Raw genomic sequence first — 23,264 nt, 5'->3', positions numbered from 1 at the left:
TCAGCGACAGTGTTGCTTCACGTGTCGTAGACTCTCATGTGCCCAATGACTGAAGCAATTACCTGGCCCCCTTTCTTCAACCAGCCAATCAGCACTCAATGAAAGTTCTATTATGACGGCATTTTCAAAAGTCTCGGAATATAGCACCCACTTCATACCAACTAAAACTGCTTGCATCTTACACAAAAACAACCAAACTCAGTGCACATGCAATATGGGACTCTAGCATTAACACAGTACTTGAACAGCAGCACAACGGACGGGACCCAAGAAAGAGAAGACACATATGTTATACAAGGCATCACTGCTGACTACAGCGCCATGAGATGGCAGATGCTCGGCAGTCACCTCAGCGAAGGAGAAGAAGATGAAATAAACAGTGATGTCTCCGTTATTCCTGTCATAATTATCATGCACGATATAACATTTCTTGGCGATGAAAGTTTACGAGCCCATGTGCTACCAGTCTGGCCCTCGTCTCTGTACTCGTTGTTTGCCTGTCGTCCTCCATGATGAGTGTTTATGGGCTACAACCGCCAGGCATTAGTCGTACCAAAGCTCAACTGAGAGTCCTATTGGTGGCCATGCATGGATAGTCACGGTGAAGAACTCGTGCACACGCATGATTTGCCAGTCTTGCGACAAGTATGCACGTACCTCGGGCGCTGTTAAGCGCAGGCTCATACAGCGTTGTATATGTGTCTTCTCTTTCTTGGGTACCGCCCCTTGCGCTGCTGTCCAAGAACCATGCATTTCAACCAACTCGGCCAGTCCGCCATCCTACTTCAACATCAGCACCTGGGGTGCCACAAGTACACAGTGCTGAACAATGCATAACTATGACGCGTTCAACTATTATACCTGTCTTGCTGGTAGCAGCCCTGTATGTGATCGTGACACAGGAGGGTCTTCGGGTCCTCAGGTCTGCCACGCGCGACGTCCCTCAGCGGCTGCACGGCGCACAGCGGCGGACTCTTGAAGTTGAGGAGCTGGTCTAATGTGTCCAGCGGAGTGACGGCGTTGTCTGGGGTCACCTCCGGGACAAGCATCGCAGTTGGGATTCGAGGCGCGGCTTCGGTTTGAGTACGCTGGCAAACGTCGAAAGTACGCTGCGCGCGCACGGACCGCGTGGGGTGCGAGACCGTTAATACTACTTCTAAATACCAAAGTGAAGCAGTTAGGTCCTAGAGGTACGGCTCAAAAGGCAGCCACCTTGGCGATTGGCACGCTTCTTTTTCTTCTTCTTCGCCATTTTCCTCGCGTTGTTGTTCCTCAGACACTCAAGTTGGCGCAACCCACTTGCTGAGGTTTAAATCGGTGCTTCAGCCAAGACGTCATCCTCGAACCGAACAGGTAGCGATGATCTCGCACGAAGTCGGGATGCGTTATTAGAAACGTCGCGTTTTCCTTCATTTCAACCTGTCAAACAAAACGAAAAGAGCTAAAGCGACGCTATTTGTAATTTGAACTAATGCAGCTAGACGATCCAATCGTTGGTCAATGTCATTTCTGAATGCTACTGAATAAAATCGGTTGAATGGGTCTCGTTTCACACGGTCGCATTCGATCGCGAACGGGCTTGATCAAGGAGGCATTGGCTTGATTCGCGATCCAATTTCTCGTTCGTGATTGGCTCCTCTTAACAAGCTGTGAATGATATCCAATCAACGGTCGAGAAATCCGATCCCGATCGGGCTCGATCGCGATCGAAAAAGCACGTGATAGCGCGTGCGCGTTGCGTTTGAGAGACGCGGCACTTTTTCGTTGTTACGGAAATAGATGTACTTAGATCTGTCGGCACACACCCGAATACATAGCGGCCAAAAGAAAGCGAAGGTATTCAACGGGTGCCTGAGTGCGCTTAGCGAGATGCCGGCGGTTGTACGTGAACACCAACGGAGTCCGACGTCGTGAGACCGGGCGATTGCATTTTTTTCAACGGCTGCACGGCGGAAGGCTAAGGTAAACAAGGTCAATCGATTACTGTTTGATGTCGACGCAGTTTGACAATGTTTTTTTTTCGCTGTGAGCAATCGGCAAATGCTTCGCGAATGTCGCTCGGTGACGGCGAGTCTCTGATTACGGAGCGTACTGTAGGTCAGCGATCGGAGTGCCGCTTACATACGTACGAAATTAAGTTGTAACCTAATGGGTTGTGTAGTATTATTTTATATAGGCTAAAACTCAATCGAAACTTACTACAATGCCATTCACTTCACCCCGTGTCCTTATAATGTGCTCGTAGGAGCCCAATTTTCGTCGCAGTCGTGGCCGAGTGGTTAAGGCGATGGACTTGAAATCCATTGGGATCTTCCCGCGCAGGTTCGAATCCTGCCGACTGCGCAAATAGCACAGCTAATTTTTTTTTTTTTTCGTTTTCTTTTTTAAATATGATAGTGCATGTATTCTTTGAAAGTGTAACATACTGTCTTCATCTTTTTTTTCAGCCTACGCGCATGAAAGAAAAAAATTAGCACCACTGAACAGCGCTTCTTCAACCCTTACACTTTGACTGCAAAAACTGTTAAGCGAACTCGGGAGGAAATCAGCTCAATTTAAGAGCGTCATAATGCAGACCTTTGGCATGTCTAAACAGTCTCCAGTGTCACGCCTACATAAGCGCGCAGAAATTAAATAAATAAAAAGCAAAATCATCGACGTCCGGAAGCGGCTCGATCGCCGCATGCGGCGGACGCGCTTCCACGGTTCAATTCGTAAATGAGCATATGTACCGTAAAGTAAGTAATTAAAATATGATTAGTCCATTTTTTTCATGATTAGCCAATGATTAGGCCATTTGGATATCATATTCGGCTGCTGCCGAGCTGTCAGGATCCAGGCATGCTGAGGACGCCGCCCACAGTGGGCGAAAATCTCGCCTGCTCCTAAGATCAATAAAGTTTATTAGTCGATGATGGCGATACGAACAGTTGCTGCTGCGAGCACAAAATGTAGACAGTACCACTGTACTGTCTAAAAAAATAAGTAACACCTTGATATTCTTACCGAAGTTGTCGCTTGATGTCTGCCTTCAGAATGGCAGTTAGTTTTAAAACACCCTTCAAATATGTCATGCAGAAAAAAAAAAAAACTAATCAAGATATAATTACCAATATATACCAATCACGCCTACCTGCAACATTTGGCGCGCTGGGAACATTTAATTCTCGTAAAATGTTCCCAGCGCGCCAAAAAATATATATATATTTGAAGGTGCGGCCGCTTCCGATTTCACGGCCGAATTTTTTGCAAACTATAAACGTTGCGCCGAAAATGTTTTCTGATGATTTTTAGTGCGCATCGTTTTTAATTACATGCATGTTTTCCTTATGCTGGACAAAAAAAGAAAACAGATGTGAAAAAATGGCAAACATGGCCCAAATAAAGAAGCTAAATTCGATGCGGTTAGCACGTTTTTTTTTTATTATTATTATTTCGCATAGAAACTTCAAAAAGAAGTGTCATATATAGAATGCAAGCTTTTTGCGAAAGATTGTCTTCCTGTAGACAACGCAAAGAAGAAAACGGTAGTGAAAGAAGCGAGTTTTCTTTGAAAAAGCTCACTTTCAAAAAAAAAAAAAACTCCGGTCCCAATTTTAGCGAAAAGTAATTTAGATCGAAGTCCGCTAATATCAGTCAAAGCATGAGTTCAATATTATATGTGTCCTAATTTGGTTTGCTGCAAAAATGTAACAGTGGGTCGAAGTGCTGAGCAGCTGGCTTCAGCTGCCAAGTAAGTTTGTTTGTCATTTTGCATTGTGATCTACAGCTTCATCTATTCAGCTGCAGCGGAATTTGCTTTGTGGTGGCTAGTTTCGGAAAGTACGCTTAGTTTGTAAGATTTGTGAAAGAAAGAAGGTTCTTTTTTTTTTAGGTAGACCAAACTTGAGCAAAATTGGAATTATCTTGCGGAGAGCTAGGCAACCGTAATGCTTCGTATTATTGTTATTGTCACGATCCGCCCCGGGACCGCGGACGAGGGGGGCCGAGGCGCCCGCGCTCTAACAAGGACGACCCAAACGCATGGCGGGGTAACAGCTACTGACTGCCGAGCCGCGCTCGTCAGTGTTTATTCTTCCCGCACGACCAAGGTTGCCTGCCGAACCTGGCGAGGTCATGAAACTAGGCTAGGCAGGGCGCCACACGCTCGTTACACCCCTCACCCCCAGTTATTGTACACAACATAAAAAAAATACAAGTCCCAGCCGGTTCGACGTTCATTTAGGTAGGCGAAAAGCGGTCTGGTGCCCTTCGTCGTCGATTGCTCCGCCTGGGTACAGGTGTTGAGGGACTAGGTGCTGTAGCACCAGGTGCTGCCTGTGCCACGCTTGATTCCTCCTGGGACACTGCTGTGGTTGGCAGAGATGGCACTGAACTTGCCGGTGGCCCAACTAGTGGCGCACCACTGGAGGCGCCTGTCCCTTGCGAAATGGCTGTCTCACTGGCCGCAACTGGTGTTGCCGTGGATGCAAGCCAGGTCCCGCGGTTAGCCCTCACATGGTCAGCATGCCGGTGCCATGTGGTTCCATCCTGCATTCGTACGAGCAGAGAGGAGGAGCTTGCAGGCGAGACCACTTGTCGAGCAGACCAAGGTGGGCCAGAACGGAAATTCCTGGCGAATACTGGCACTCCAGGCTCCGGCAATGGCCAAGGACGGCACCCTTTGTCAGCAGCCAGCTTCTGCTTCAGCTGTTTGAGGAGCGCCGTAGACCGGAGGTCTGGATGCAGAATGTCCAACGGTGTCTTCACCATCCGTCCCAGCAGAAGCTCACAGGGGGCACGGCCGGTGACATCATGAGGTGTAGTCCGGTACTGGAAGAGTATGCGGGCGACCTGCGTACGGAAATCCCCAGCCTGGCTCTTCTTAAGTTTGTCCTTAATAGTCTGCACCACCCGCTCAGCTGCACCGTTTGAAGCAGGGTGGTACGGAGGAACCATCATTCGGCGGATTCCGTTCTTTGTCAGCCAGGCCAGGTACTCTGCGCTGGCGAAAGCGGGCCCATTATCGGAGACTATGATGTCCGGCAGCCCCTGGGCTGCAAAAACCTGCCGAAGTGCTGCAATGGTCGCACCTGCTGACGGAGTGGTGACAGGTAGGACTTCTACCCACTTTGAAAATGCGTCGACTACCACCAGGAAGTAGTGGCCTTTGAAGGGGCCCCCAAAATCCACGTGAAGGCGGGACCAGGGCCTCTGTGGGAATGGCCATGGGGTGATCTCCACATGACGCGAGGCCCGTTGATGTTCCTGGCAGACTTGGCAGCTCTGCACCATGTGAGCGATGTCCTGGTCCAGTCCAGGCCACCAAACGTGGGACCGGGCCACCATCTTTGTCTTTTCCACACCAGGATGCCCCGCGTGCAGCAACTGCAGGACCCTGGACCGGAGACTTTGTGGGATCACCACCCTGGAACCCCAAAGTAGGCAGCCCTGCTCCAGGCTCAGCTCAGCGGCCTTGTGGCTGTAGGGCTGCTGCACCAACTCCTCCCCTCGGGATACTGCCTTCACCACCTGGGACAGGACCGGGTCCCGACTGGTCGCCTGCGACACAGCAGACCTGGAGAGTACCTCTGGGTACGCATGCTCCAGCATGAGCACTTCAGCTGGCTCTGGAACAGCAGCAGGCACCTCTGGCAGCGGCAACCGGCTCAGGGCATCGGCAGGTCCCAGGTCTTTTCCCGGACGGTACACCAACTGGTAGCTGTAGGCCGCCAGCTTCAAGGCCCATCGTACCACTCGAGGTGATGCCTGCACGGGGACCGCCTTGTCTGGCCCCAGTAGCCCCAGCAGTGGTTTGTGGTCCGTCACTGCCTCGAACTTTCGGCCCCACAGGTACTGGTGAAAACGCTCGACGCCAAACATGAGGGCGAGGCCTTCCTTGTCCAGGTGGCTGTAACGCTGCTCTGCTGTGTGAAGACGTCGAGAAGCAAACGACACCGGGCGTTCTTGGCCATCCTTGTCTCTGTGCGCTAGGACGGCTCCTACACCATAGGGTGATGCATCTACAGTAAGGACAACAGGCTTGGCTGGATCGAAGTGCACCAGCACCGGTGCCTTGGTGATTAGCTGTTTACTGTGCTCAAAGGCCACGTCCTGCTCCTTCTTCCACACCCAATGCTGGCCATCTCGAAGCAGAATGTGCAGTGGCTGTAGATGCGCAGACAGGTTGGGCAGGAACCTCCTGTAGAAATTGATGAGACCAAGGTAGCTTTGCAGCTCTTTCTTGTTTCGGGGCTTCGGCGCCTTCAGAACAGCCTCAACTTTGCGGGGGGCCGGAGTCAGGCCGGCTTGGGAGATGACGTGTCCGAGGTATTCTACACTGGGAACCATGAACACGCACTTTTCCCGCTTGAGCTTGAGACCAGCATCCTGAAGTCGGGCCAGCACGTTGTGCAGATTCTGCATGTGGTCTCCATCGTCAATACCGGTGACGAGGATGTCGTCCAAGTACACTGCCACGTGCTTCATGCCCCTGAAGAGGTTGTCCATCTCTCTCTGAAAGATGGCTGGTGCCGAGGTCACTCCAAATGGTAAACGCGTATACTGGAAAAGCCCCATAGTTGTCGATATCGTGACATACTTCCGTGAGGCCTCCTGGAGCACCAACTGCTGGTACGCGTCTCTGAGGTCGAGCTTCGTGAACTTCTGGCCACCAGACAAAGCCGACCAGAGATCTTCAATCCGAGGCAGGGGGTACTTTTCGACGGTAGCGACGGGGTTGATCGTAACCTTGAAATCCCCACAGATTCTGACGCTACCATCTCGCTTGGGGACTGGAACGATGGGAGCGGCCCACTCCGCAGTCTTAACTGGTACCAGGATGCCTTCTCGCTGTAACCGTTGCAGCTCCTGGGTTACCCCGTCCTTCAGTGCGAACGGCAGCGGGCGAGGCTTGAAAAACCGAGGCCGGACTCCCTCGGGTACATGGATGCCAGCAGTCGTACCGGCGAATGTGCCCACCCCTGGCTGGAACAGTGACTGGAAATCTGTTAGGAGGCTCGGGATGTCTTGTAAGCCATGTAGGGCTGCTTCCTGGCCTTCTGGCAGCCGAACACCCAGTGCGCAAATCCAATTTCTGCCGAGCAGCGTCGGTGATGACCCCTTGGTCAAATACAGAGGAAGGGTTGCTTCCCTGTTGCCAAAACGAACGCTGACCTGGGCCTGGCCTTCGACCTGGGAAAGCTCTCCAGAGTAACTCCGCAGCATGACGCCTGAAGCCTCGACGGCCACTCCGGGGAAGGTCCTTTTGAAAAGTTTGCCAGCCATGACCGACACACTGGCCCCCGTGTCCAGTTCCATGGAAATGGGGCGCCCGCAAACTTCGACGGTCAGCACGTAAGGCGGCACAGACGACGGGACAAGGCCTGTGTGCCACATGTCGAAAATCGGCGGGTTCTCGGACACGACGTTGAGCCTGGCCGCGGAGGAACCCGAGCCTGCTGCCGCACGTCCCCGCCGCCACTTGCGACGCCTACCCTGACCGCGGGCTGTTGTGGAACCTGGGCTTGATCCAGGCTGCTGCTGTGGTGCGCTGTTCTGCTTCCCCGTTCGGCATACTCGTGCAAGGTGCCCCGTTTTTCCGCACGTGAAGCACTGCGAATGTACGAACTGGCACTGTGAGGGGGAATGGGCGTCACCGCAGCGACTGCATATACCGTCCCTTGCCACCATCTTGTTGACCGCCGCTTCTGTTGACGCCGCACGCGCAATCTCGCCGGCGTCTTTTGTCGCCGCGTCCATCGCCAGCGCTGCTTTCACCACGTCGTCCAGCGAGGGGTCGGGAAGTTCCAGGAGACGTGTCTGCATGGCGGGGCTGTTTATGCCGCAGACGAAACGGTCCCGTAGCAGCGAGTCCAGCTGGTCCCCGAAAGCGCAGGTACTCGCCAAACCTCGTAGCGCGGCGACGAACTGCCCGAGGCTCTCCCCTTCCCGGCGGCTCCGGTTGTTGAAGCGGAAACGCTCCATTAGCGTGGACGACGCCGGACTGAAGTGCGAGCGCAGGGTAGTGAGCAGCTCGCTGAGCGTCTTGGTATGCGGTGTAGCCGGCTTTAGGAGGTCGAGCAGGAGACTGAAGACTTGGGTTCCGCAACTTGCCAGGAAAATGTCCCGCTGTTTCTCCTCGGGCGTGTCGTTAGCGCGGAAAAACACGTGAACTTGCTCCTCATAGATGGGCCAGGCGGACCCGTCTCCCTCGAACGGCTCGAGCCTTCCGTACAGCGGCATGGCGGCAGATGCGGGGGGCGTTGTTTTGCCGCTCTCGATGGCCTGGGTCGACACGTTGACTGTACTCGTCGCCAGTGTCACGATCCGCCCCGGGACCGCGGACGAGGGGGGCCGAGGCGCCCGCGCTCTAACAAGGACGACCCAAACGCATGGCGGGGTAACAGCTACTGACTGCCGAGCCGCGCTCGTCAGTGTTTATTCTTCCCGCACGACCAAGGTTGCCTGCCGAACCTGGCGAGGTCATGAAACTAGGCTAGGCAGGGCGCCACACGCTCGTTACAGTTATACAGTGGAATATCGTTGGTATGATAATACGTTTTTCGGCCTGATACGTTTTTCTTTTTCTTCTCTGCCAACATCTCTTGGAAATATAATGCATTTTCATGCGTTTAATATGATCACATTTTTGCTCAAGATAGGATAATACGACTGCAAAAGTGGATCTTGACCGACATGTCTAGAAGTCCTACGTTTGTTCTTCGATATGCTAGCTCAAACCGCGTTCCGAGAAGTCACGATCTGCACGTTTCAAGCCGCAGCAGCATCGGTTTTGCAGTGAAAAGATCGCTGCCAGGCGCAGCCACACTCGGACGCACTCGAGGGCGTCCGCAGAACTTTTTGCAGGGGGGTGCATACGCAAGTGGGGGGGGGGGGGGGGGCATTCAGCACTGGCAGCCTTTCTTTCACTGCCGTGACATGACAGGCAAGATTAGTCAGTAGTTTTGTAACGCGCGAAATTGAATGGCAAACCTGAAGGCCAGGACCTGATGTGTGCTAATCAAGCTGTGTAGCTTATCGCAACTGCATAGAAAATATTATCCGAAATTCCAAGGGGGGGGGGGGGGGGGGGGGCAGCCGCAGCCGCCCCCCCTTGCACCCCCTTCCGGATGCCCATGGACGCACTTCGTAGCTTCGTCGCAAATGCAGAGCTGAGTGAGCTAAATTGGAGCTTCTCTTTCTTTTGTTTTTTTTTTTTACTTTTCAGAATAATTTACTCCTAGATCTTGAAAGGAAGAAAGTACGGCGCTAATTGACCAGCTACTTCAATCTTGCTCAATAAAAGTGAGTTGCTCATGGAGTATGTATATTTTCCTCTTTTTTTTTTTAACCTTTTGGTTAATAAGATTTTTGCGCAATACGTTTTATTTTCCGGTTTCCGCGAAAAACATATCAACGAGATTTCGCTGTATAGTGGTATATTTTACAGGTTGTTTTTCTTTTTTTCGGCTTTGGGCATAATATTAGGGGCAGTTAAGAGAATCGTGATTTCGTTTTTGTTGCTGAATTACGGAGCTGTAACCTTGGTTCTTCAGTACGCTGTCGGGCTGCGACAACGGCGCCACTACCCACTTGCTCACAAAAGGCTGACTAGAGAGCAAGCAGTGACTTGGAAAAGGCTCCAGGCAGGCACCTATCCGCATGGTACGCTACTCCCAAGGAGGTTTTAAACCTCCTTGGCTACTCCACGCAATGTACCCCGGCAACTTCAGCAGGAACTGCAGGTACTGCCCGGAGGATGCTAACACCCTGTACCACATGGTATGTGGACACAAACCAGGCATCCCGCCCGTAGACGAACGGAGCGTACAACAAAATCCGGACGACCAGTGGGAGGCGTTGCTGACGTCACTAAACCCTGAGGGCCAGCTCGGGCTGGTCGACAGGGCTCGGACGTCGGCTACAAGCCATGGCTACCTGGAAAACAAGGAAGTCACTCACCTCTGGGCGAAGCGAAGGCACAGCTGGTCGTAAAATGAAGTTTAATTATCTCTTCCAACAGTGTGCACATTTCAATTTTTTTTTCTCTGATTGCAATAAAATGTCGGCTTATTTCATTGGTGCACAGGTCTCCGAGAAAAAATTTTTCTCTTATGCATCTTTTCAACGAAGGCTCCCGGTGTGCCGCTATAATCCCCTCTGGGCATATACTTGGAAATATACTTGACTCCTTAAAAATGCACTGCGTAGGCAGTGACGTCAGCCTTTGTACTCCTGTGCAACAGTCCAGAAAGGAGGTGCTCCCTCTTTCCGTTGAAAAGGTCTACACCGTGTACTTAGGAATTCTTGAGGTATAATGCTTCGTCTTCAGAAGGTATGCTGGAAGGCACAAACTGACACAAGATTGCTGCATGCATGCACCCCCCCCCCCCTTTTTTGGGGGGGGGGGGCGTATAACCGTTCGTACAGTAGGGAGGATCATTTTCACGAGAGTACTACAGATATCATTACCTTTTCACGGTCTGACAGAATGCAACACGGCTTCAGGCATGAGGCAGCACTTATTCTGTGCACGTGATGCACTTGCAAGCGCTAACGAATTCAATGCATACACTTGTTGATCAAATTTTATTGTCAGTCACTTGAAGACCCGTGTGACGGGCTTAAGGTGGGATGCCTCAAACTCTTTTATGAGAGTAAACTCCCTCATAAGCTGGCTCTACTCCCGATAGCTGCACTTTCCGATGGAGTACTTTTTACGCTGATCGTCCACGAAAACTCCAAAAATGGAGTCAAATGTGGTTTGTGCTCCCGGATAAAGCAGTTATTCCGTCAAAAGGGTTGCAAGAACACCGTTGCCCTTATATAGGGTGTACCTAGGTGCGGATGCAGCGTTATTTCCGAAGGGGAGTCAGCTTATGGGAGGACCTCATAGGTCCTCTTCTTGGTATGTATTCAAAAATAAAAGGAACAGAACATCAGCCCCCCCCCCCCTCCTCACCCCCACTCCTCTTCTGTATCCGCGCTCCTACGTCTTAGGGAGCGAGATCTGAAGATGTTACATTATAGGTCACATGCATGTGGCCTATAATATTACATTACACTGTAATATCACACCGCGCTATAATATGGCACCACGTATATAATGTATTATACATTGCCATGGCAGAATAAAAATGGAGTCAAAGTTGGGTGTAACTCCCATATCAAGTGTTTACTTTCTCATAAAGGAGTTACAAGAGCACTTCGCTGCTTTTCTAGTTTATGGGGCGGGTGAATGGAGCTGTAACACAAGGCTGATGGGCTCAACAGTGGCTGCACAAGGAAGTCCTTAGCGTAAAGCAAGCGTTCGGACGAGGCGTCTAGTATTTTGCCAGGCCAACAACTGAGAAATTCGTCGGAACGTTGGCTTTACGCTAAGAAACAGAAAAAAAATGGTAAAGAATATGGAGTTGCGCAAAGTGACAACTCGGTTGGATGGAAGTCAGCGCAGTTGTCCTCTAAGCGCACAATGCTGGCCATTGCTTCACGAATTTCGCGGTTATTCACACAAAACGAAATACGGAGCAATACAGAGCTCCGCAATTGTTTTTCAGTATGTCCACCACGAACTACGCGACTATCCACACACGAACAAATTAACCAGTCAAAATGTGTATATATGTGTCTGCACTCACACTCGCACGAGACGCAGTGACGATAAGTCAGCCGATGAGGCACGTTTGACGCAGCTTCTGTTGGTGGTTTACCTTCGCCTAGTGACGTAGTGCCGCGGCACTGCGATGCCTCTCCGCAGTGGATCACGTGGCGTGACGTCACGCCTGCCACGCTTGCGCTCCGGTGGCTCGCGCTCCAGCGGCTCAAGGTCATTGCGACGCGGTGAATGACCTTGGGAGGCATGGTGTAGTAGAGTTCTCTCTCTAAAACTAAAAGTCTTCGGGGAATGCTTTCTTGTTACCCATAGATTAAATATCAGCCATGCAGATGCAGCGTGATGATTACGACATCGTGAAAATGCGACTCTCGCGTACTCTTCCGTGCGTAAAATTCGACGAACTTCTCTGTGACGTCCGAGTCACCGGGTCGTCACGCGAAAGCTCTAGCTCCTTCAAGCAGCTTCCACTTCAGACCCTTCGCAACACTTCAGGTCCTCTGGAAGATCCGTTAATAGCCTACCAAGAGTACTTCGACACATACTCGACGTAGCCATGACACGACACGTGCACGATCGCATACGGCTTTTGCAGCGATCCCTGGTGGTCACAGATGGCACAAACCACTGGGTTGTGGTTAGGGAAGAGAGGTACTGGAATTCCTCTCGGAATGATGAAGCTCACATTCAGTTCTTTGGTTAATCGTGAGCAACTTCTGCTGGACCCGTATGTAGATTACACCTTGTTTGCCAACGCGGGGCGTTAAACACACAGCCGTTCGCACTCGAGCGTTCAAACACAGGCGCTCACAATCAGGCGTTCTCCTCGCTTCAACATCGCGAAATTTGATGGGCTCCGAGCTTCGGTGAACCGCGCGTTTCGCTTCAAAGTCTGTTTTTTTTTTTGTTGTTGTTGTTGTTGTTGTCTGTTGGTCGCAGTCGGCGTACGAGAACACAGCGTCGGCATGGTCAGAGCGCCGTGACGGTGCAGACGCTTCGCAGCGCGTCGTAGACGACGTCCGGCATGTGGTCCTTGAAGCAGCGCGGACTGACCACGAGGTGGTCGAAGTACTCCGGAGACGTCCAGAACATCTGGTACCTGCGGAGAAGAGGGAAACGTTGCAGCGGCATTACATACACCAGCATGCGCGGGTGTGTGCACACCGTGGATCTTCATTACACATCGAGTCACGAATAAGAGCCTCGAGGATCAACGCTTACTCTCGCAACGGTTACCAAAACCGCTCGATTTCTAAATGTCTAGAAATTTGATGCTGTCATCACATCAATGTCTTATCGACCCAATCAGCTTTCTGGACTCGCGTCCAACATGCGCATTTGCCCTATACACGATTAACATTTACGCTTTAATTATCCTTACATAGCTGCCTCGGTATCGAAAGCTAAGCAACTCCAATCCACCCATGCATCATGTGCGGCATTGCAATAAAACTTTGAATTGGACCGGTTAGTTCGTCGTTGTGGGGTTATGATTCAATTTTTTACATTGATAAGTTCATGGGTATCACGCTTCTATGTTAGCAACTCATTTCTTTGGCGAAACTTTGTGTGGCACATTAAAAGGATGTGCATACGCTTGTAATGGCTTTCTGGAACAGTTGGAAGTGTGCGCCCGTCCTACATGTGTTCTTGTGCCCTCCCTGTCCGCGTTCGTTGCGCTATTCGTCAAAGTGCTAATTGCACTTACTCTGCTCGCTTTCCTTCCCTGATGAAGTGTAGGATCTTGCCGGGCATGTGCATCTCGGGCCATTCGATCGCGGGAACCCCCTTGTCCAGGATGAGATCGAGGGACGCCGGTTCGACTCCCTGTGCGGAACAGTAATGGGCGAACAAACGGGTCAATCAGCCAGCAGCTTCATACACGCTTGAAACGACATGAGAACTATTAAGCTCCTCTTCACAACCCGGTGCATGCAGCCGGCAAATGGCAACTACCGCCTCCGATATTTCAATGCAACCAACTGTAATAGCAGCGTCCTTTATTATTTGCGCTATCAGACATGTAACACTACTTGGCGCTAGTCTGAAATCCTAAGTTAGCCAGATTAGACGTTTCGGAGGCTCATATGAGAAACACTTACAATATATATGTTGGATAACAGTACATGAACTGCTGCAAACGCTGCATGAATCAATCGGTGTAGCTGCGCATCTGTCATGTGTGTCACATGTGCGTCATGTGGTCATGTGTGCAACCACCCACCTCCCCTCAAATTATTTACAAAATACCTCAGTACACGCATATACCCTACACCCAAACACCACCCACACAGTTTTGTAACAACATGGAAGGAAGAGAAAGTTTGGAGGGAGCATTGCGCAATGAGAGTGCAGCCTACTGAGTCGCCCCAACATGTGACCAACGTCAGAGCGCGCGCGGTAGGTTTCAGTATACTCCCGATTAAGTTCTGTTTCTGAACCTCCTCCGTGAACCGGCCGATCTGCGACGAACAAGCACGCTTCGATTAAACACTACCGGGTACCAAGCCCCAAAGTCTCGGCAAATCTCACTTCTTGAGTGACCTTGACGCAAAAGAAGTCACGTGTTAATTGGGCCGACATTGCTGACCTCAGGGAGCGTTCGCTTCCGAAGGATGCCTGTGTGTCGTAATGCTCTCTCCTAAGCTTTTTTTCTTCTTCTTCCATGGGTAACAAATCCCCCCCCCCCTTCCCTTCCCCACCGGGAAACCACAAAATCCTGAATAAACGCCTGCAGTAGCCAGTGCAATTAAGTAAAAACCGCCAAATGAGTTTCACAAGCTGCAAAGGCAAATAAATGGCTATAAACAAACGCAAATCAGGGTGCATGTGTACGTACAGGCTTGTCGCGTGGCCTCAGGCCCTCGGCGAGCTTTCCATTCGGGGCGTTGATCTTCTCAAAGGCCTCCTTGTCCTTCAGCGGAGGCGTCAGGCGGCGGCAACAGAATAGCGCCTCAAGACCGTGCCTGTTGAGGACGTTCTACAAAAAATAAAGGAACAATTTAGAATATCTATATCAACCCTTAAAATAAGCATAATGACGTCAACAACAGCGCCATGTTGGAAAAGCTCACGTACAAACGTGGAACAAGACGTGCATGAGACCTGCGTTCTAAACAACAGCGTCATCTAATCAGGGACCCGTAAAGTAATTGGATGATCATCCGAGACTGACGCTCGAATATTCACAGTCATCACGCAACTCTACAGGAGTCCATACGAACTTCATACGAACTTGCACGCACAAGCGTTTTATAAAGAAAACGAATCTGCGTTCCCATAATTCAATATCATGTTTCGAATCGTTCAATGAAATACGTTTTTTTTTCGCTAAGTTAGCATGTAACCAGTGCCACAATGACTGCCACGCAAGTTTGTACAAGGGTTGGTTTCATTACCGCGGTTGCTTCAGCACAGTAGCCACATGCCATACTCTATGAAATACCGCAGTGACGCAAAGAGGACATTTTTCCTTAGTTGTTGTTGCGTTTACGTATAATGAAAAATTTCTTGAGATGAGCTTAGTAGTGACATAGTTTAGTAGTAACGAAAGAATGGGAATTTTTAAGTGCTTAGCACTTTAGAGGCCCGGCTTGTCGTCCACTGTCTCATGTCGCATGGTCACGCAGTGGTCAATACAGGCCTAAAACAAGGCTAACAATGCTCGAAACCAGTGCAAAATAAACTAACAACGTGTAAGATAATATAAACTACAGAAATAACCAAGAATTAATCGCCATAATTTACCTAAAATTGCGAAAAACGTTTCTGCAAAATCCGGCTGATACCCGCGCCGCGCAAGAGAGGGCGCCACCGGGTTTTACGGTGTGAAGCAGCATTAAGCGCAGGATCTTGAACTACACCAAGACCTACAATAGAACAACATCAGCACAGGATTTAGAACTACGCAATAACTACATTATCGCTTGAAACCGCCACAGTGGTCTAGTGATTATGGTGCTCGACTGCTGACCCGCAGGTCGCGGGATCGAGTCTCGGCCGCGGCGGCAGCATTGTCGACGGAGGCGAAAATGCTTGAGGCCCGTGTTTGATTTAGGTGCCCGTTCAAGAACCCCAAGTGGTCGAAATTTCCGGAGCACTCACCTACAGCATCCCTCGTTTCGTGGTTTTGGGTCGTTAAACCCCCAACAATTATTAATAATTATTATTAACGCTACATTAACCGCGGTATTTTTGGGACACGTATATATCCTTCCTTTATATCCTTTACGAGAACATCAGAAAATATTTCACCAAGCTTCATTCCGCAGCTCTATTGTACAGCACATGTCGTACTTCACGTTCTGAAAAACGGATATAACAAAATAGCCGTCAAGAATGGTACATTAGACAATGTTTAGGTGCTTGTACTAAAAAGAAAGGGCAATGTGCGAGCATCACATTGACTTATAGGGAGGGTCTTTCTCTCAGAGTGCTCAATATAGGGTGGAGTTACATTCGTACTTGACCTATTTTTTTAGAGAAAGAATAAACGTCCTATTAACAGATGAGCTCTTTAAGCGGGCCGTAAAACTTCGGTGTCCGCAGAAAACCACAAGTGGGTATGCGCCCCACCACCTTATACAGCAGGTGCGAGGGTTAAAGGGTCCCTGCAACACGTTTCCAAGTAGCCATGGAATGGCTTCACTGAAAGAGTTTATTGCCTCAAGAATGGGCCTCCGCAAAAATTTTTAGAATTCCTCAAGTGCGAGTGGAGTTATAGATATTTGTCGCACGCTGTAATTGCTTTCCCTCTTCTCTCGTCCCGACGAGAGCGCTGGAAGCTAAGCAGGGAGGGATGGCACGGGGGAAAGAAGTTACGTCACGCTCGCGTCATGACCTAGAGCATTTTTTGGTTTGTTTTTTCTTTGAACGCGCGGCTATACTCGCGGACAACTTTTCTTGGCAATGAAGCGAAGGCTACAGAGCCCCAGTGCACGTATCCTGCCGCTATCCGTATTTTCTGCGTGAGATAAATAAAACACTCCTTCATTTTCTACATGTAGCTTTTTGAGACGGAACGCAGCGCACACAGGCGAGATATTTGTATTTCTTTTACTTTATACGTTGTCACTTTGCGTTTTCGCGTGCGTGAAAAAGTCGCGCCTTTTTTTTTTTCTTACCTTAGACGCTAAGCAGCGTTTTGCGTCGAAATGCAACGCTAGTCATCACTTTCCACGGCGTTACGAGACGCGCGCTAAAACCGGACTACTTCGCGTAGCTGTAGATGTGCAGACGCTCCGCCCCCGTTGCTTTCCCTTCACTGCCAAGAAAAGTTGTCCGCGCGGCTAAAGGCCCGAACGCACGCACTCGTAGCAGCGCGTCAACGTGTGACTTTTTGACGCGGCGCCGCGCCCTCTCCCTATGGGGAGAGAGGCGCGCGGCTACGCGAAGCTGCGCGCCCTCCCTCTCCATAGGGAGAGGGCGCGGCGCTGCGTCAAAAAGTCACGCGTTGACGCGTTGCAACGGGTGCGTGTGTCAGTGAGACTACGAGCACGCCCGCGCGGGCACGTGGCGGCGGGCGCAGTAAATTGCAGCCCACGATGCTCGAATCAGCCAATGGCCGTGAATTTGGGTATATTTCGCGGTCACTTGAGCATATGGCATCATTCGTAGAGAGAAGGGGGGAGAGATTTTTAACTGACTTCGATAATTAATTGTAAATTCGAAGCCGCGTGCAGCGCTGTAATGTTTGATTCGCGTGTTCTCAGCGGCCTCGATCGACCACCGATCGGCAGCGTTTTCTGACCATGCCGAAAAAGTTTTGCAGGGACCCTTTAAACGAAAACTCTGCTCGGCGATGTGGAGCACGTCAAAGAGAAAGAAAGGAAGAGCTAGAAAGAAAAGAAAAATAGAAAGAGAGAGAAAGCGATAGAAAGAAAGCGAAAAATAGGAAGAAATAAGGGGGATAGAGGTATAAAAAAAGATAGAAAGACAGAGAAGGACATAGAAAAACAGACCGAAAAAACGGAGAGCAAGACCGAAAGGGAAAGAAAGAGAGAAACAAAGAAAGAGAGAGAAAGAAGGGAATAGAAAGCAGCAGGTACAAAAAAACAGATGCAAGAAACAGACAGAACGAGAAAGAAAGAAAGGAAAAAATTGGCCGCGTATCTGCATGCTTCGCTGCAAATGTCGTCTAAAGACGATAGAAGAGGCGCTGCGTGAGATATGGACGCCATCTGGCAATACGTCGGGAAACATGAGTGCTGTGTTGCGGACTGGTAGTCCCGGCGCAGCGGCAGGCGAAGACCGGTGGTGACCAACGCGACCGGTGGGGACGCCGGCCAGCCCGAACACGCTGTTTGGCGCGATGCTCCGAAGGAGAAGAAACGTCCGCACTCAACTCTCCACAAACTCTCTTACTTACACGTCGCCTGGGTAAAACAGGTATTAAAGTCCCTGAAAAATAACTAAAGTAGCGCCATTCGTGTCAGTGTGCAGGCACCTTCTCTCTCGTGCGCTTTGTAGATTGCAGATGAAGTTAGTAGAGCTGCGAAGCTCGCAGATCATGGCTATTGGACAGAAAGAGAGGCTAGTGCAATTATTCCGCTAGCGCCCCCGAGGGCGCTGCGTTTCTAAGTGACGCAGTGCGAAAAGTTCGCGAAATAAGGAGTATTAAAAAAATCACGCCATTTCCCCGAAGTGAATTATGCTTGAGGAGCTGGCTCGGAGAAGATCAGGAAAACCCGTCAATCTTCCGTACAAGTCATCTACCATCATATGAAGACGTGACACACGCTGTTATACATAGATATATACACGTTTTATTAATTCATAATTTTGATGAACCATGTACCCAATTTACAAATATATACACATTGATGAAGTATATATACAAGAAATATCTAAGAGCGTCTGATTCTCCATTGTCGACACCTCTAGACGTAATGCTCCTAATGTTCTTTCAATTTGAAAACTGCGCTCGAGACGCGCACGACAAGGTGGCCCTAAATATAGCTGTCCGACGCTCGCCTGGCTGTCGACCGCGTTCCACGCTCGCCCTCTGAGAATTAATGGCCACGTTAGAGGGAAGACACGACGCACGTAGCGTTCCTCTTCGCGTTCCACGACGCGTTGAATGGATGGCTGCAGGTTACAGCGAGGGACTTCGCCCCAGCTTAACAAACTGGCGAGCTAGCTCTTAATAGCGATAGATACGGCAATGTAATGTGTAAAGAAGCAAGTGGCGTCTTTTCATGGTGTCCGACAGTATAAAATTGTACGGTACATAATGTTTTTGTAGGCAAAAGTGCTCGCTCCTGATGGCAGCGCCACTGAAAACTCGGCGGCGCTAAGAAATGGCTAGTTTTTAAGAGTGGCGCACTAGTTTTTCAGAAGGTCGTACGAACGCCATCTTGTTTGTCCACGTCTCGGTTGCTTACTTGATCGGTGCACGGTGCGCGGTCGACCGCGCTTGAGTCAGTTCGTACGGTGGTTCTGGGTGCTTCGGGATGCCGACCTGTTGTGCCAGTGGCAGCAATCACCGGTACAATAGCAGAAAGAAGGTGTTTTCACTACAGCAGGTAAAATTCGTAGTTTCCCAGAGGACACCCTAGAGGCGCTGATGCAGCTGCTAGGAGAGGAGGAAGAGGCGAAGGGACGCAGTTGGCGCTACTTTAGTTATTTTTCAGGGACTTTAACAGGTATGCCAGAGCGGCGCCCCCTGTCATTCGTACAATGCAATACTGAACCGAAACCGAAACACAACATGAGCTTGTGCAGAGGGCACGGAGGAAGACAAGTTTCAGCGCAGTCGCATTTTCAGCGCAGCTTAAGAAACTAGGGTCTTTAAAATTGCGTATCTATGTATTTTCTATTAAAGGAACACACCACCTAATACTTGCCTAATGATGTTGCGCCTCAGATATGCGCAATATTTACTTTTTGATCGACAACGTTCACAAGTATGAACAGCCGTACCAGTTCAAGACGGTTCGGCGGTAAGCAAGTGGTTCAACTTTGGCCGGGTGGCTGAATCGGGTGACGTGCCGACAAACAGAAAGACAGACAGACAGAAAGACAGACCAAAATTTCTGCGTTTAAGTTCCCCAAGAAAGACTATCGTCTTTAAAAAATTACACATCGTCTCCCCCTACGGACAACCATAGTGGGATGCGAAAGCATCGCAGGGGGTGCGCATAGAGTTGCCGTTTATCTTATGTGACTTAGCAGACGGTGGTTATCGAGGTGTTTAAATTACGGCTTGGCCGACGCTGACGTTTACGTTCGGCTTCCCGAGCCTTACTCTGCTCCGCGGCGGTGGCGCTGCCGCAGCAACTAGCGCCGACATTGACGTTGTCCATGGCGTTTCGCACACCGTCGCACAGAGAGAGAATGACGGAAGCACAGCGAACGCGCGCTTTTGCAGCCTCGCAGTTACGAGGTTCGTTTGCCGGCGTTGCCGTTTAGTTGAGCTTTTGCGAAGAGGAGTGCAACGGGACCGAGCGCGCGACGGGACAGGAAAAACGAAGCGGAGGCAGCGCTCACGCTACCTCCTTCCGCCTCCTCGCGTGAGCGCGTGTAGAAGGTGGAGAGTTGGCGCATGCGCAGTATGGCTGCGGACGCCGCAGGACGGACACTGCCCCGAGCATAAGATGCTTTCGCATCTAAAAAAAAAAAATCACAGCATATCCACGGGGTGAATGATGATGAGTGGGGCGAAGCTACGGAGGGAATCATCTGTAAACCGTGAAACTCTTCCGTGAAATGCGCCCAGTACATAATATAAAGAGTGTGAAACATCGTGTATATATTAAACATCAAACTTTTATTGTACTGTTGGTTTACGTGGTCCCTTCATTATCACTTGTGATCGGTGAAATGCAAGGAAGAAGTCCGCTCCCGAGCGAAAGAGCGCCAAGAGCGACCGCATTCCCCGCTCGCCCTGTGCGAATTAAAGGCAAGGCTAGAGGGAAGAGAGGACGCGCGTTCCACGACGCGAGGTCGGTAGCATGCCCAACGAAAGCCAACGGAACGCAATCGTGCAAGTGCTCCGGCTTCGCATCGCCTCATGGTTCCATTTAGCGTCCCAAAACCAAACATATTGCTCAAGGTGTGCCTTGCGTTTTTCGTAGAAATAATTTCTTTATCATGTACATTAAGACGAAAAGTTGAAAGCTCACTAGAGTGTATCGCCCGCAAAGTATATCTTTTAGTGTGATTTAACTCTCGTACGGCAGGGTCCTCGCGCCGTTGCCGGTCCACCTCGCCCGTTGACGATCGGGCGAGGTGGCTACATGCAACTACTACTACTACACTTTAAGAAAAACATCTGGCGTTCTTTCGTTCTGCTTTTACAAAACATCTGGCGTCTTTCGTTGGTTTATTTCATCAATCAACGGCGTTTTGAACAAAATTTTTATTGTTTAATCACGCACAGGAGAAATCTCACCAGGCACTACCTTGGAGGTAAACAATGGCTGCTAATGGCAATGAGAGACAGAAGAAGTCGGCTTTTAGCTAACACTTACACTTCTACTTCTACTAACGTTTCCTACTGGAACATGCCAATGGCTGCTAATGGGGAATGAGAGACAGAAGAATTCGGCTTTTAGTTAACGCGCACGCTGCGAATTTTTTATTGTTCAACAACGCACAGGAGAAATCTCCCACCGGCACCACCTTGGAGGTCAAAGCGTAAGACTTGTTACTCACTACTACGACCACGACGACTACGAGGGACGAACGGGTGCCGCCTTAAGGAGCTTCGCCCCTAAAAAAAATAAAACAAGGAAATCCACCCAGCTCCGCTCTCCAGGCTGGGCACCACAAGTGCGAAACTGCCGCGATTTTTTTAAGAAGAGAGCCCAGGGTAGGGGGCAGTCCAGAGTGCCTTGAGCTTGGGCCGCGTCCTGGGCCTTCTCGACCAGCCTTAGCTGATCGTCGAGGATAAGTACGGTAGTAAGGTGACCGTTACGATCGTAGATCACGCACTAATGTCTGGTACAAATGGTGCCGACTCACAGTACTCCGTACTCTGTTGTGGAAGAGCTGAACGCAACGGAGTGTCACACGTGGACACGTACTCGGTACTGTCTATGGAGCCAAATCTCTGGGGGTACACCTACCGTAAGTCATACCGAAAAGCCTCTGCGCGTGATCTGGTTACATCGCAGGCTTCGGCTGCCTATCGAGGTGGTTTTGATTGCAACTTGCGCTATAAAAATTACTGCAAACAATAAACTAACTTGCTATCTGATCCTTTAAACAAACGATTTAAATATTTTTAAAATGTTTAGATTGGTGTCGTTTGAATGGCTGCTACGAATTCTTCACAAAGCAAGTGGCAGGCGCAACGAAAAGAAGCAGCACTGATAGCCATAACAATGAATGAATGAATAGAAAATTCACACAGAATATCTTTTAATAATCACGGTGTAGCGCAAAGACGCATAGCAAAGACTCGGAAACACACAGCACAGACTTACAACTTTAATGGCAAATTGAAGAGAATTAACATATACTGCTTAAACGTGCAGGCGCGCATGTGGCATCCGGCAGGCTGCATGGGGGCGCTAGACAGATACCAAACCAGCTGAAAGCCCGAAAAAAAGGCACGTTCCGCGGCAAACAAGACAACAGACGTCTGACTTACGCAGTCACTACTCTTTGATAAAAAACGCTTCTAAAAGCTCATGTGCCGTTCTTCTAGTCTGTCGAGTGCTGCCGAGTACCCTACGTCACGGTCAAGATCTTTACCCTACACATTTTTTTTTTATTTTCAAGTGACATGTCTTTCTTTGAGCGCGGCTATCACAAGTGCCCTTTTTCGTACTGCTTCTCGGTGGGATCTGAACCAACAACCTTGGAATTACGCGTCCGACAGGGGCGTAGCCAAGGGGGGGGGGGGGGTTGGGGGGGGTTCAAACCCGCCCCCCCCCGAAATTTTTCATTTTTGCTTGCGTATATATACACGCACACATACAAAGGCACGCACGAACATACATAAAGTATGGTTGAACCCCCCCCCCCCCCCGAAAAAAATTTCTGGCTACGCCCCTGGCGTCCTATGATCGACCGATTGAGCTACGACGGAAGGCGTATACCGTCGTCGCTCTACTGGTCGTCGCGTAATTCGAAGCTTGTGAGTTCCGATCCCACCGACTGAAGGGGTGATTCTTCGCCCACGTTTATTCATTTCAATTTATACGTCATAATTAACTACGCTACAGTTATAAAGACAACGATTAATGCCGCGCTATGCTTTCATTGGCTGAATTATCTGTTGGATTCACATTGTTTAGTAGTAGTGACATAAGGCCGAGCAATCATTCGTCATCACCATCAGCCACAGCATCAACAAAGTGTATACAACTACGTAGGTGCGCGCATTGCCTTGCACTCACGTAGCGGGTGCTTCCCTGCAGTCCGCACACCTCTAAAGAATGCATGCAAAGGCAAAAGTGCTCGCATGAGGCATTCAAAGGGCCGACTTACTGCAATACATAAGTAGTTGCTCGTTGCGGCTAATTTCTCTTATATGAGCAGTGCAGCCAGGTATTCGCCATCGTTTGTTACAAAGGTGTAACTACTGCCGATATTTTCTTCTAAGTGCGTAGCACTTTAGGGGCCCGGCTTGTCGTCCATCCAGTCTCTCATGTCTCATGGTCACGCAGTGGTCTATACAGGCCTAAAACAAGGCTAAAAACGCTCAAAACCAGTGCAGAATAAA

At 49.9% G+C, this 23,264-nt stretch overlaps 2 protein-coding genes, 1 non-coding gene and 1 pseudogene across 5 annotated transcripts in view; 1 reads left to right on the top strand and 3 right to left on the bottom strand.

The window, feature by feature from the left end:
* Positions 1–2,071, bottom strand: part of LOC119399911 (cytosolic endo-beta-N-acetylglucosaminidase) — a 195,389-nt gene extending 193,318 nt beyond the window's left edge. For 2 of the 3 annotated variants that reach the window (XM_049417896.1, XM_037666803.2), the window contains exon 1: positions 862–1,858. In XM_049417896.1, coding sequence (XP_049273853.1) covers positions 862–1,049 — 188 coding nt within the window. In that variant the 5' untranslated portion in view covers positions 1,050–1,858. Of the gene's footprint in view, positions 1–861; positions 1,859–1,885 lie in introns of those variants that run through there. The other variant, XM_037666804.2, reaches the window with a different exon arrangement.
* A 190-nt stretch (positions 2,072–2,261) lies between these two features.
* On the top strand, positions 2,262–2,343 carry Trnas-uga (transfer RNA serine (anticodon UGA)). The gene has a single exon. It is a non-coding gene; the product is annotated as a tRNA-Ser (tRNA).
* A 1,878-nt stretch (positions 2,344–4,221) lies between these two features.
* On the bottom strand, positions 4,222–9,644 carry LOC119399013 (uncharacterized protein K02A2.6-like; annotated as a pseudogene).
* Positions 9,645–11,174: 1,530 nt separating this feature from the next.
* LOC119399012 (diacylglycerol lipase-beta) overlaps positions 11,175–23,264 on the bottom strand; it is a 33,178-nt gene continuing 21,088 nt past the window's right edge. The window contains exons 12-14 of the mRNA XM_049417501.1: positions 14,435–14,573; positions 13,302–13,422; positions 11,175–12,692 (exon numbers count right to left, since the gene is read on the bottom strand). Coding sequence (XP_049273458.1) covers positions 12,563–12,692; positions 13,302–13,422; positions 14,435–14,573 — 390 coding nt within the window. The 3' untranslated portion in view covers positions 11,175–12,562. The remainder of the gene's footprint in view (positions 12,693–13,301; positions 13,423–14,434; positions 14,574–23,264) is intronic.

The sequence above is a fragment of the Rhipicephalus sanguineus genome, chromosome 7, assembly GCF_013339695.2.
Source record: "Rhipicephalus sanguineus isolate Rsan-2018 chromosome 7, BIME_Rsan_1.4, whole genome shotgun sequence".
In the NCBI taxonomy this organism is placed as follows: Eukaryota; Metazoa; Arthropoda; class Arachnida; order Ixodida; family Ixodidae; genus Rhipicephalus; species Rhipicephalus sanguineus.
Note: the sequence above shows the minus strand (reverse complement) of the source record. Positions and strands in the feature narration are given on the sequence as shown.